At 49.1% G+C, this 12,709-nt stretch overlaps 2 protein-coding genes across 2 annotated transcripts; one reads left to right on the forward strand and one right to left on the reverse strand.

Annotated features, from left to right (window-relative positions):
• The first annotated feature begins 367 nt into the window (after positions 1-367).
• LOC102104165 (histone H3) lies at positions 368-862 on the forward strand. Its single transcript, XM_005527744.2, has one exon. It carries the CDS (start codon positions 385-387, stop codon positions 793-795), a length of 411 nt encoding a protein of 136 aa, XP_005527801.2. The 5' UTR covers positions 368-384; the 3' UTR covers positions 796-862.
• Positions 863-1,520: 658 nt separating this feature from the next.
• LOC102113509 (histone H3) lies at positions 1,521-1,985 on the reverse strand. Its single transcript, XM_005527710.3, has one exon. It carries the CDS (start codon positions 1,979-1,981, stop codon positions 1,571-1,573), a length of 411 nt encoding a protein of 136 aa, XP_005527767.1. The 5' UTR covers positions 1,982-1,985; the 3' UTR covers positions 1,521-1,570.
• Positions 1,986-12,709: the final 10,724 nt, after the last annotated feature.

The raw sequence follows: 12,709 nt of genomic DNA on the forward strand, positions 1-12,709 counted from the left end.
AGGCGGCCGGCGGCGGCGGCAGCTTTAGGCAGCGATGCCGAGGCCGGGCCGGGACGCGGGCGGAGCGGCTTTGCAAAGAAAGAGGGCGAGCCCGAGGCTCGGGCAGCGGGAGCGCACCGTAGCGCTCGCTGAGGTGCCGCCGCCCCTCCTCCGCCTGGCAAGGGGTTGCGGGAAGGGGCCGGGGCGGGGCGAGCAGGGGGCGCGTTTCCCGCCCCGGAGGCGGGGCCTCTTCCCGGGCTCGAGCGAAGCGTCCAATGGCAGGCGGGCGGTGCCGCGAGGGCGGCCAATGGGCGCGGGCGGCGGCTTATAAATGCCGGGGGAGCGGGGCGGCTGGCGCAGTGTGCGTTGTGCTGATCGTGATCGGCTTTGTGCTGGGGCTGGGCCATGGCGCGCACGAAGCAGACAGCGCGTAAGTCGACGGGCGGGAAGGCGCCCCGCAAGCAGCTGGCCACCAAGGCTGCCCGCAAGAGCGCGCCGGCCACGGGCGGCGTCAAGAAGCCGCATCGCTACCGGCCCGGCACGGTGGCGCTGCGCGAGATCCGGCGCTACCAGAAGTCCACGGAGCTGCTGATCCGCAAGCTGCCCTTCCAGCGCCTGGTGCGCGAGATCGCGCAGGACTTCAAGACGGACCTGCGCTTCCAGAGCTCGGCCGTCATGGCGCTGCAGGAGGCCAGCGAGGCTTACCTGGTGGGGCTCTTCGAGGACACCAACCTGTGCGCCATCCACGCCAAGCGCGTCACCATCATGCCCAAGGACATCCAGCTGGCCCGCCGCATCCGCGGCGAGCGCGCCTGAAGAGTCTCCTGCCGCAGCCCTTTCCGGCCAGGCACGGAGGCAAACCCACACGGACCCAAAGGCTCTTTTAAGAGCCACCACATGCACAATTAGAAGAGCTGTGCACTGTCGTGCAAAAGAATGCTTTTGGATGGGGGAGGATTGTGGAGGTAAATCTCAGAGCATTGTGTTGTCATTTTGCTGCTCATTCTATACAGACGGCTGTTACCTAGGGGTAAAGAGCGTTTTAAAAGCCAGTACATGTACATTGAATTGAGCTGTAGAGCTCCTCAGACACACGGTTATAAAATTTCTTCTCCAACCTCCCTTTGTTTTCCTTATTTCTGTGCTGACCTTTAACTGGGGCTTTATGAACAGTACTGGAGTAGGGAGGTAACAGATTATTATACACTAGTGGCAAAACATTTTAGATCTCTTGAAATTGCCTGACAACAGAGCTGCCAAGTGTAAGGGCAATACGAACGAATACAGACGATGGTGTCTGCGGTTGTCCCAGGATCCTGATATAAAACTTACCGAGGTTCACTGCAGTTCGTACCCAGGACATATTTACAGAAAGTTTTACCAACTCTGATAATGCAGGTTACATTACTGGAACACAACTGCTCGCAATGACCCACTGTAAACTTTAAACATCCCCCAGGCCTCAAGAAGCGGCATTTAAAGCAGTGCCACAGCTCTTTTAATTGTGCATGTGGTGGCTCTTAAAAGAGCCTTTGGGTCCGTGTGGGTTTGCCTCCGTGCCTGGCCGGAAAGGGCTGCGGCAGGAGACTCTTCAGGCGCGCTCGCCGCGGATGCGGCGGGCCAGCTGGATGTCCTTGGGCATGATGGTGACGCGCTTGGCGTGGATGGCGCACAGGTTGGTGTCCTCGAAGAGCCCCACCAGGTAAGCCTCGCTGGCCTCCTGCAGCGCCATGACGGCCGAGCTCTGGAAGCGCAGGTCCGTCTTGAAGTCCTGCGCGATCTCGCGCACCAGGCGCTGGAAGGGCAGCTTGCGGATCAGCAGCTCCGTGGACTTCTGGTAGCGCCGGATCTCGCGCAGCGCCACCGTGCCGGGCCGGTAGCGATGCGGCTTCTTGACGCCGCCCGTGGCCGGCGCGCTCTTGCGGGCAGCCTTGGTGGCCAGCTGCTTGCGGGGCGCCTTCCCGCCCGTCGACTTACGCGCTGTCTGCTTCGTGCGCGCCATGGCCCAGCCCCAGTACAAAGCCGATCGCGATCAGCACAACGCACACTGCGCCAGCCGCCCCGCTCCCCCGGCATTTATAAGCCGCCGCCCGCGCCCATTGGCCGCCCTCGCGGCACCGCCCGCCTGCCATTGGACGCTTCGCTCGAGCCCGGGAAGAGGCCCCGCCTCCGGGGCGGGAAACGCGCCCCCTGCTCGCCCCGCCCCGGCCCCTTCCCGCAACCCCTTGCCAGGCGGAGGAGGGGCGGCGGCACCTCAGCGAGCGCTACGGTGCGCTCCCGCTGCCCGAGCCTCGGGCTCGCCCTCTTTCTTTGCAAAGCCGCTCCGCCCGCGTCCCGGCCCGGCCTCGGCATCGCTGCCTAAAGCTGCCGCCGCCGCCGGCCGCCTCCTTCCCGAGGGCTCGCGGTGCCTTCCCGCTCGGCAGCCGCGTTCGGTCGAGGGCCGCGGCAGAAAGGCCGAAGGCGCGGGCGCCCCCCGACTTGCCCGGCCGGGCCGAGCTCGCCCGGCTGCCGCCCCGGCCCTGTGGCAGCGGCGCGTCCCTGTGAAGCGCGGGCTGCGAGCCGCGAGCGGCACCAATCAGCGGCGTGGCGGGAGGCGCCTGAGGCGGCCGGGCCCGCCCGCGGATGAGGCTCCGCGCAGTCCTCACTCAGGTCGGACCGAGCGCGGCAGCGGCCCCAGCCCTGCCCGCCCGCCCCCAGCGCCGCCCGCTGCTCGGCGGCGGAGTCTGTGGGGAGCGGGGACAAATGGGCAGTGGGGGAGCGGATGACAGCATGGAAAGAGGCACGCTTGGGACCCTGTGTTCGGTGCTAGCGGCCTGTGTCGGACTGTGCAGTTCGGGGACGGAAAAGCATACTGATGGGAGGGAAGGAGTGAGGGTATCTATCTCAGAGCCTTTCCAGAATAACTGAAAAATAAGAGCCCAGAGTTGTTGGAACCGCCTGTACTCTCCGATTCACACCGTCATCCATTTGCGTAGCTCAACGAGGAAACAGCACACATACTAGCAGTGAAGAACAGATTTGTTTAGGTCGTTTTGAGACCAACGGCAGCAATTGCTCGTCTAACCCGTGGCCCTCAAATGGGGCATACACCAAAATGGAGCTCCCGGGGTTTTTTAAGAGAGTTACAAGCATTCCCTTCTTTGTTGAAGCAGATGTAGAGCACATCTTTTTACTGCAAACAGTGCATGTCACGCTTTCCTTACAATTTACAATGCTTTCATACCATAACCTCTCTTTTCCAAAAAAAAAAAAAAAAGAATCCAAATGGGACGGCAAAGTACAGGTCAGCATAGCATCAGCTCTCTTGTTGAAAAGATGATCCAGGAGGTCTTGAACAGGGCGCAGAAGCATCTTATGTGGATGTGGTATATTTGGTGAGAGCCTTGTTATCCTCAGAGACAGATATTGTTTTCCCTTGCCAGCTACATGCTCCATTCAGGTGTGGGGCAGTTTAGGAGATGAGGCTGCCGAGTAATGAGAGTTCTTGTGAGCTGTAAAGAGATGTAGTCACCGTCACCCCACATCCGTGTACACGGCTATTTGTGTTTCCTGGGTATCAAAATGCAACATTTTTCACATGGAACAGAGAAGGAGGGTGTGAGGTGATGTGTGTGTCATCTGCTGGCGCCGACATGCGTGTGTGTCAGGGAAAGGCAAAGCGACTTGTTTGCTGTTTGATGCGCAAAGCGATGCATGTGTCATCGGGAGAGGAGACATCTGTGCCACATGGGGCTCTGACTGAGGTGTGTGCCAGCCGGTGCACAGTGATGTGTGTAGAGGGAAGCAGCAGAGTGCTGTGCCCATTCATTGGGGATCAGAATGATCCCTCCATCGTGGAGGACCAAAAGGATGCGCTATCAGGTGCTGAACAATGTTTGTCAGGTGGTGCAGAACCATCTGTGTGTGTGCTGGTCTCAGGAGGTACTGTATATTGCAGGGAGCAGAGCGATGTATGAGTCAGCATGCGGAGGGCTCTGTGGGTCAGGACGTGAGGCTAACGTGGATTGAGGATGCTGAGCGATGTGCTTTGGCAGCGGCTGGGAGGTGTGTGGGGAGGACGGCCCAGGGCGGCTCAGAGACACGGGATGTGATGAGCTGCGTGCATCGTTGGGCGCAGAGCGATCGGTTTGTAAAGCAGTGCGGAGCGATGTGCTTTCCTTCGGGAACCAAGCAATATGTGTGTAAATTGGCGGGCAGTGATGTGTGTGCGGGAGCAGCGGGAAGATGCCCATGTCATTGGGAGGAGAGCGGTGTTTCGGGAGGCGCAGAGCGATGGCAGCCCTGTATGCAGAGCAATGGGTGCACCAGCAGTGAGGAGTGATGTGTATGTCTGGGGGGTGCCCGATGATGCTGGTGCCAGGGAGTGTAAATCTAGTTTGTTTTTCAGGGTGCACTGTCTTTTTCTGGATCATAGAGCTATGTGTATGTTAGATACACACTGTGTGCATGTTTGCATATCCTTTAATGGTAAGCATGTTATGGAACTTTTAGAACGTGAAGGATGTGTGTGCTGAACAAAGCAGAGTACTGAAACACATCAATGAGCTGTGGAGAGGTCACTGTAATAAGTACCCCGTGTTGGGACTCCCAAGCACTTGGAAAGAGGCATCAGGGGTGCCTTCTCACGCCTCTTGATGTGGGAGTGAATGTGCTGTGCAAGTCGCTAGATCATAATTTGCCAATTTCATTCTGTGTTTCCTCATTCAACCTTGCACAAGCTGCGACAGCACAGTGAGAGGTGAAAATCTCCTGCATTTCTGTGCTCCCCTTTGCCAAGCACGGCGCTGCCCTCCCTGCCCTCCTTGCCCGAGGTTCACTGGGTGGTCAGACCTTCCCCAGGCCAGCCTTGGGAAGACAAGCTGGTCACGAAGGTGCCCAGCACGATCAGGAGCTTGGTGACAGTGCTCTGCCCAAAGCCATGCCTGGTTCCACCCTGGCCTCAGTGCTCTGCCCTCGGCCGCCTCCCGGCTTCTCTCTGCTTCTGCCTGGCTTAGTGACTGAGATGTTAATTCCACACACCTTCCCTTGATGAATTCTTATCTGTCTTGTGTGGATATTCCTTTCTAGAAGTATTGGTTTTGAGAGGGTTACTTACTTTCTGTTTCTTAAATCTCTGCAGGAAGCACTCGAACTGTCATACTTATGGCGCCCAAATTAACACTTAACGGGCTTCCGAGGTGTGTGTGGAAACAGAGGAGCTGTACACAGTCCCATAGGTGCACTCGTGTCCTGGAGCAGCTCCTTTCCCCAGCTGCTGCACCCTGGTTACCCTGTCCTGTCCAGGTGGGACAGCCGTGGGGCTGACAGCAAACCTGACCATGCTTTTTCTCTTGGTGTCAGAGATAAGGACACACTCTGTGCCTCTGACTCCAACAATCAATTATCACTAATTGATTGTCTGTGTTATCTTTAGCTTTCCAAGAGCAGTTTCATGCAGACTCTTAAGGTGAAAATACCTTGGCATGGGATGGGGAGAAAATTCTTCTCGGTGACAGTATGAAGTGTTTTTATTTTTGTTTTTTTTTTTTTTTTGAGATGAAAATTATCTAAATTAAGACATTCTTCTTGATGGATTTTTGCAGATAGGTCATGTCTCTGCCACTGATTGCCTGTTAAAATCTTCTCCTTAATAGGCACTGATGGGTAAGATATTTTTGCATGGGGAAAAAAAGCTATGTGCAATGTAAAAAGACAGTAACAGCTGGGATCACCACCAGAAGGCACGATTATAAACAAAAACCAAAAAAAAAACCCAAAACCAGCCAAAACCAAAAGAACCTCAGTACACAAATACCCACGAACAACAAAAATCCCCTACAGAAAAACCCCCAAAAAACCCCAAGAAACAAACAAAACCTTACCACCACAACAATAAACAAACACACAATAGAAAACAAATCCCAAACTGACCCAGGCAGTATAAATTACTTTTTCTTTGGGAGTTGCTTATCAAATTGCATCTGGAAGAGACAGAACCATAAGAGCCCCCACAGTTAGTCTGACCTCTTTCTAGGAAAATATCATATCTAGAAAAATATCCTGTGAAGAGTTCTAAACGAGTAAGCTGAATGCATTGCTCAGGGTGGATGTACCAACAAGATATCAAGGGAATGGGGACGGCAAAGACAATGAAAAACATTTGCACTTTACAGACAGGGATTTTAACATACTTTTGTTCTTGTAAAATATTGTCTTACCTGCAGGAGCAGCCCACAGAGACATTTGACCTGACTGTTTCCCTCCTTTTTTCTGTGCTTTCAGATTTATGGAACAACTGATTCCCTGAACACAGAATGACATTTGGTAGGGAAGCTGGTCCCCATTACTGGTTCCACATGCTGGAAAATCTGACCCTGAGCCAGAAGTGCAGAGCAAAAATGCTTATTTCATCACAGTAACAGTGTACGGGCAGATTTAATCGCAGTTCTGCTCATACCTTTGCATCCAAATGGAACCTGTTCCCATAAGGGAAATATCCTTCTTGTTGGTTGGACATTCCTTCTCCCTTTTCCTTGATTTGAAGGTGATTTGTTTTCCAAGTTTTCTCAGACTTGGCACTCTGCACTCCCCCTGCTGGTTTTAACACTTTGACTTTGGGGTTGTATTGAACCCCAGGTTGAAACCAGTCTCAGGTTTTACCTTCCATGTTGTGCCTGTGCATCTCTGGCTCCACTTTCCCAGCTCAACCCCATATCAACACCATCCCAGCCGATTTGCTCAGTGACCCAGGATGTTGTGGCTGTGGCCAGTCACTGTCACAGTCCCTACCCCACCCACCTTGTGCATTAGATATTAAAAACATTTATAGCAATTCAATGGATTGATTGATTGATTGGCTTGAACTGATTCTTGAAATTATCCTTTAACTGAGCTCAGAAGTTATCAACAACTTTGTGGTCTGGAATGATATAGGAAATATTTCTCTCTTGCTTTGAACCAAAATCAAACTGTTTTTAAAATCTGAGTATTTTTGTAAAAAGGTAATTAAAAAAAAATAAAAATAAAAGCAAGCTGTATCTGTGTAATATTTAAATTTCCTTCCTAATGCCTACCTTAACTCTGCCCGTGGACATTTTTTTTTGAGAGATTGCTGTTCTATCTGGGGCCTTTAAATCTCTACAAATACAAAAACTTTTGTCTTGGGGAGGAGTCCTTTGCTGTAAAGTGAACAGTATGTAATTTTAAGTTCTTCCCTATTGAGACATGAAGTTTTCTTACTAATGTAACAATGTATTATGGTTTAGAATATCATGATAAATCAGTTTTTAAATAAAATCCATCATGCATGGACAAAAGATGTCTTTCAAATCACACAAAGTCTGCAATTACATCAAGGGCATGTTTGAGTTGCCGTGAGTAACTCTATGACTTTAATTATGAAGGGTTTTTTCGTACCAGAAGCTCCCAAAAGTCAGAATGAATTTATCTGCACAACATGGATGAAGTATCACGTAGCACAAACATCAGGAAGGGTTTGAGAAAATATTGCAGTTACAGTGCAGACTTAGGTAGCCCCAGGTGAAAAACATGGTAATGGGGCTTTGCAGCTACAGGCTTCACACATGACTTGATCACCCTGTTTGAAGTGTGCATATCTAGGCTGCATTCCTGCCCCTCAGCTGCATCTGTGAGCTGGATGTCTCCATACATCCTCCTGAGCAAACACTGAAAGTCAGTCACAGTCACAGGTCGCTCAGTGAGATTAATCACAAGACTGAAGGGCTGAAATTGATGGCTATAAACTGTTCAGAAGGATCAGGAAAGAAAGGCAGGGGCAGGTTGTCTTCTATGTAAAAAAAAAAAAAAAAAAAAAAAAAAAAGAAGTGGATTAATTGCAAAGAACTGTATTAGAAAAACAGTGATGGACAGATGAGAGCTTCTGGGTACAAAACTAGAGGCCAAGCCAAAAAAGGAAACCTCATGGATGGTATGTACCACAGGCCACCCAAACAAAAGATGGAGGATGCTGATGAAGTTTCTTTCTTCAACTACAGTTGCCATCATATTCACAGGCTCCTGTGGGAAAACATCAGTCAACCTGACATCTGCTGGAAATGTGGCACAGAAAGCCAGGAGTTATCCAGGAGACTCCTAGAGCATGTTGAAGACAATGCTGGATATTTTTATCCAGGTGAAAAGAAGTCCAACCAAAAGAGAAGCACGGCTTGACCTGTTCTTGCCAACAAAATATAACTAATTGAAGATGTCAAGAATGGTGGTAACCTGGGCTGCTGCCTGAGTCCAGACCTATCACGGATTTGAGGGATATGGGCCAGGCAAACCAGAGAGACAAGATATTTAATTTAGTAAACATTCAGTTGCTTAAGAAAACAAGATATGAAAACCCCCTTGGAAACTGCCCTCAGGGGTCAAGGAGAAGGACAGGCCTGAAAGTCATTTAAGGACATTTGTCCAATGAAGCAGGTACACTTCATTCCCACACGTAAGAAAGCTGGCTAGGAAGGTATAAGACCAATCTGGCTGAGTAAAGACCTTGTGGTCAAACTGAAGTGCAAGAAGTAAATGCACAGGCAGTGGAAGCAGGGACACACACCCTGGGATGAATATAGGGTGCTGTCCAGGTGTGTAGGGGTGGAATCCGAAAAGCTGAAGTACTTCTGTAACTGAATGGGACAAGGGGTGTGAAGAATAATGAGGGCTTCTGTAGGTACACTGATCAGAAAAGGAGGACCAAGTAAAATGGGCCCCCAAATAAAAAAGACAGGAGATTTAGTGACTACTGGCATAGAGAAGACTGAGGTACCCAACAAATTTTTTTGCCTCACTTTTCACTGGCAGTCTGTCTTTCTCATCTCTTAAGTCTGTGAAACTCAAGGCATAAACCAGGGGAACAAAGTCCTTCCCCCGCTGTAAGAAAAGATCAGGTTCAAGACCGTCTGAGGAACCTGAATATACACAAATCCATGGCACCTAAGGGGATTCATCCCAGGGTCTTCAGGGAATTAGCAGATGTAGTTACAATACAGATATCAGTAATGTTGTGGGATCCAGTGCACCCTCCGTAAGTTTGTGGGTAACACCATGCTCCGTGGTGCCGTTGATTCACTGGAGGGAAGGGACACCATGAAGAGGGACCTGGACAGGCTTGAGAAATGGACCCATGTGGACGTCGTGAAGCTTGACAATGTCAAATGCACGGCCCTGCACTCAGGTCAGGGCCATACCAAATATCAGTACAGACTGCAGGATGAACTGATTACAAGAAGCCCTGCACAGAAAGACTCAGAGATATGGGTGGTGTATTTGGGCATGAGGTGGCAATGTGCATTTGCTGCTCAGAAAGCCAGTTGTATCCTGGGCCACACAAAAAAAAAAGCACAGCTAGCAGTTAAAGGAAGTGATTCTCTTCATTCACACCACTAATGAGACCTCACCTGGAGTATTGCACCTACCTCTGGGGTCCCCAGTACAAGAAAGACTTGGAGGAAGTCCACAGGAAGGCCGTGAAAATGATCAGGGAGCTAGAACACCTCTCCCATGAGGAAAAGCTGGGAGAGTGGTGGATGTTAGGTCTGGAGAAGACAAGGCTCTGGGTAGACCTCAGTGTGGCATTTCAATACTTGAAGAGCACTTATAAGACAGAGAAAGACCTTTCACCAAGGCCTGCAGTGACAGGGCAAGAGAAAAGTTTTAGAAGTGAAAGAAGTTAGATTTAGATAAGTTCCAAGGAAGAAATTTTTCATTATGAAGGTGTTGGGACACACTGGAACAAGATGCCGAGAGAAGTTGTTAATGCCTTCAGTGGAAGATTTCAAAGCCACACGGGATAAGTCTTTGAGCAACCTGGTTTAGTGAAAGATGTCCTTGCCCATGACATGGCCTAGATCTTTGAAGGACCCTTCCAACACAAATCATGGTGTGACTCCATAGTGCACCAAATCATAGGAACCATAGGAAGGACCTTCCTGAAAGCACCTATCCATACCAGAACAGGAGAAAAGGGAGTTCTTGAATTCATGACTGAACTTTGGAAAACTTTCATAGAATCATAGCATCATAAAATATGCTGAGTTGGGTGGGACCCATCAGCACCATCAAGTCCAACTACTGGCCATGTGCAGGACACCCCAGGAGTCACACCCTGTGCCTGAGTGTGTTGTCCAAATGCTTCTTGAGCTCTGTCAGGCTGGTGCTGTGACCACTGCCCTGGGGAGCCTGTTCCAGTGCCCAAACACTCTCTGGGTGAAAAGCATTTTTCCTGACATCCAACCTAAACCTCCCCTGACTCAGCTTCATGGCATTTCTTAGAGTCCTGTCACTGGTCACAAGAGTGAAGAGATCAGTGCTTGCCTCTCCTCTTCCCCTCTTGAGGGAGCTGCAGACTGTGATGATGAGGTCGCTCCTCAGTCTCCCCAGGCTGAACTGACCAAGTGACCTCAGTTGCTTCTCATACGGCTTCCCGTCCAGACCCTTCACTATCCTTGTGGCCCTTCTACAGATGCTCTCTAATCACTTAATGTCTTTTTTATACTCTGGTACCAAAACTGTGCACAGCTCTTGTGGTGAGGCCAACCAGTGCACAGCAGAGGGGACAATCCCCTCCCTTGCCCAGCTGGTGATGCTGTGCCTGATGCCCCCCAGGACAGGGTTGGCCCTCCTGGCTTCCAGGGCACTGCTGGCTCATGTTCAACTTGCCATCGACCAGGATACCCAGGTCCCTTTACATGGCACTGCTCTCCAGCCTCTCATTCCTCAGTCTGCACACAGAACCAGGATTGCCCTGTCTCAGGTGCAGATTCCAGCACTTGCCCTTATTAAACTTCATATGGTTTGTTATTGCCCATGTCTCTAATTTGCCAAGATCTCTCTGCAGGGCCTCTCTGAACTCAAGGGAACTGACAGCTCTTCCCAGCTTAGTGTCAATGGCCAATTTAGTATTCCTTTAAGCCCTGCATCCAAGTTGCTAATGAAGATGTGGAGAATTGGGTGAGGGTGGAGCCCTGCTAAACCCCAATGCTGACAGCCTGATGTTACCCCAGTCACTCTAACTCTTTGTGCCTGATGTGTGAAAACCAGTCAGGCTGACATACCAGGCCCTTGGCTCCCTGTAGAAGGGAGTGTCTGATTGCAATTACCCTTCTTTTCCTCAAGACAGAGGAGGTCTTGATGTGGGGTACAGATGGTGTTGGCTTAGGGGGCCCCTCTATCCCAGAAGGGCTCACCTCATCAGTTGTCTGACCTTCTATTTCCAGGGCCTGATTCCTGTTGTATAAGGTGCCAGTTCTACTTGTTACGTTTTCAGAAGGAGAAGGAAGCTTCCTCCTGGTCCAGCACTTCCAAATATCTCTGTCCACTTTATTTAAATCTATACTGTTACCAGAAGGATCAAGGAAATCACTACCTGTGCTCCTGATCTTTCAATCAATCAGCCCAAGACCAATTGGTATTTAATAAATGGTCTGTTAGCTTGACAAGTTTTTTAAAGGGGAAAATCGAAGAAAGATATAATTTTGTTTTTACTGAGCACATCATAATATTTGAAGCAATGATTTATTTTTTTTAAGTAAGTTCACCCATTAATTAAAGGAATTAAACTTATTTCTCCCTCCCTCCTCTACCTGAAAACCTTTGCAAGATCTCTTTCCACTTCCTTCTTTGCTTAGCCTAAAATTAACTGTATATGGTTGTGAAAAACAAAATTTTAAAAGTCCAGATAGGTAGCCAAAGTTTTGGAAGACCGGAAAAGGAGCTTTTAGGAGAGCACATGGAGTGCTCCAGGAGTGTGCTGCTACATCAGGTGTTTGGAAGTAGCATAGAGGCCTAGCCTAAATTCAGGAAAATACATTTGCAAAGGTTCAAAAGAATTTAAGGGTAAAGGAACTAGAGACTCTGAGTGATTGGAATGTATTAAGATACAGAATTTGATGGAAATATGTATGCTACAGAATTATCACCCAGAAACCTCTCCCCAGTGGTGTGTATCCTTCCCAAGAGATTCACTTTTGTGCAAATGTAGTTGACAACTGAAATTCACAGTTGATTCAGGAGGTGAAACTACCACAAAATATAGCATCAGGACAAAAACAAATCCACACCATCCTCTGGTTTTATCCTCTCCCACATGATGTTATTCTACTGGTTGTCCTCCCTCGAAAAAACCCTCTCTGAAATGCCACCACATCTCTTGACTGTCTTTAAGTATATCCCAGTCAAGATAATCTAGTACCACTGAGATGTTCATAAACCTGACTCCACCATCATCAAAACTTCACAAGACAGTGTACGATATTTTATTATCAAAAGATAAAGTGAAAGAAGCCAAAAAACTACATTTACAATCACATGAATCAATCACCTAGGACTCTGATTCTTTCCCACAGTGTCCTACAAATATTCCAACATTACTGTCCAGTTATTATCAAACTCATCTCAAGAAAAAATCCTTTTTATGTCTATTCAATTTATCCCACATCACAATAGTCACACATTGAAAAAAGCCAAGCCATTGCTTCTCTCGGCAGGTGTGAAGAGAAAATTGTTTGCTTAAGTCACTTGAATGATATTATTTTATTAAAGAAATGCCTGCAGCTTTACATCTGTTTTTTCATCAGAAAAACATGTTTTTAGTTTTAAATAAAACATGATTTTATCTTGCTTTTCTTTTTGTAAAACTGCTGATTGTGGCTGGCAAAATTCCTGAATAATAATGTAAAAGTAAGCAAAAAAATAAACACTACCTTTAGATGAGAACATACAAATGAATGTTTGC

This window comes from Pseudopodoces humilis, chromosome 5, assembly GCF_049639895.1.
Source record: "Pseudopodoces humilis isolate 2021_Gansu_Grassland_sample_001 chromosome 5, ASM4963989v1, whole genome shotgun sequence".
NCBI classification, from domain to species: Eukaryota; Metazoa; Chordata; class Aves; order Passeriformes; family Paridae; genus Pseudopodoces; species Pseudopodoces humilis.

Bases quoted from the DNA above. Each gene is read 5' to 3' on its own strand.
- LOC102104165 (XM_005527744.2), top strand. From the start codon at position 385: ATGGCGCGCACGAAGCAGACAGCGCGTAAGTCGACGGGCGGGAAGGCG.
- LOC102113509 (XM_005527710.3), bottom strand. From the start codon at position 1,981: ATGGCGCGCACGAAGCAGACAGCGCGTAAGTCGACGGGCGGGAAGGCG.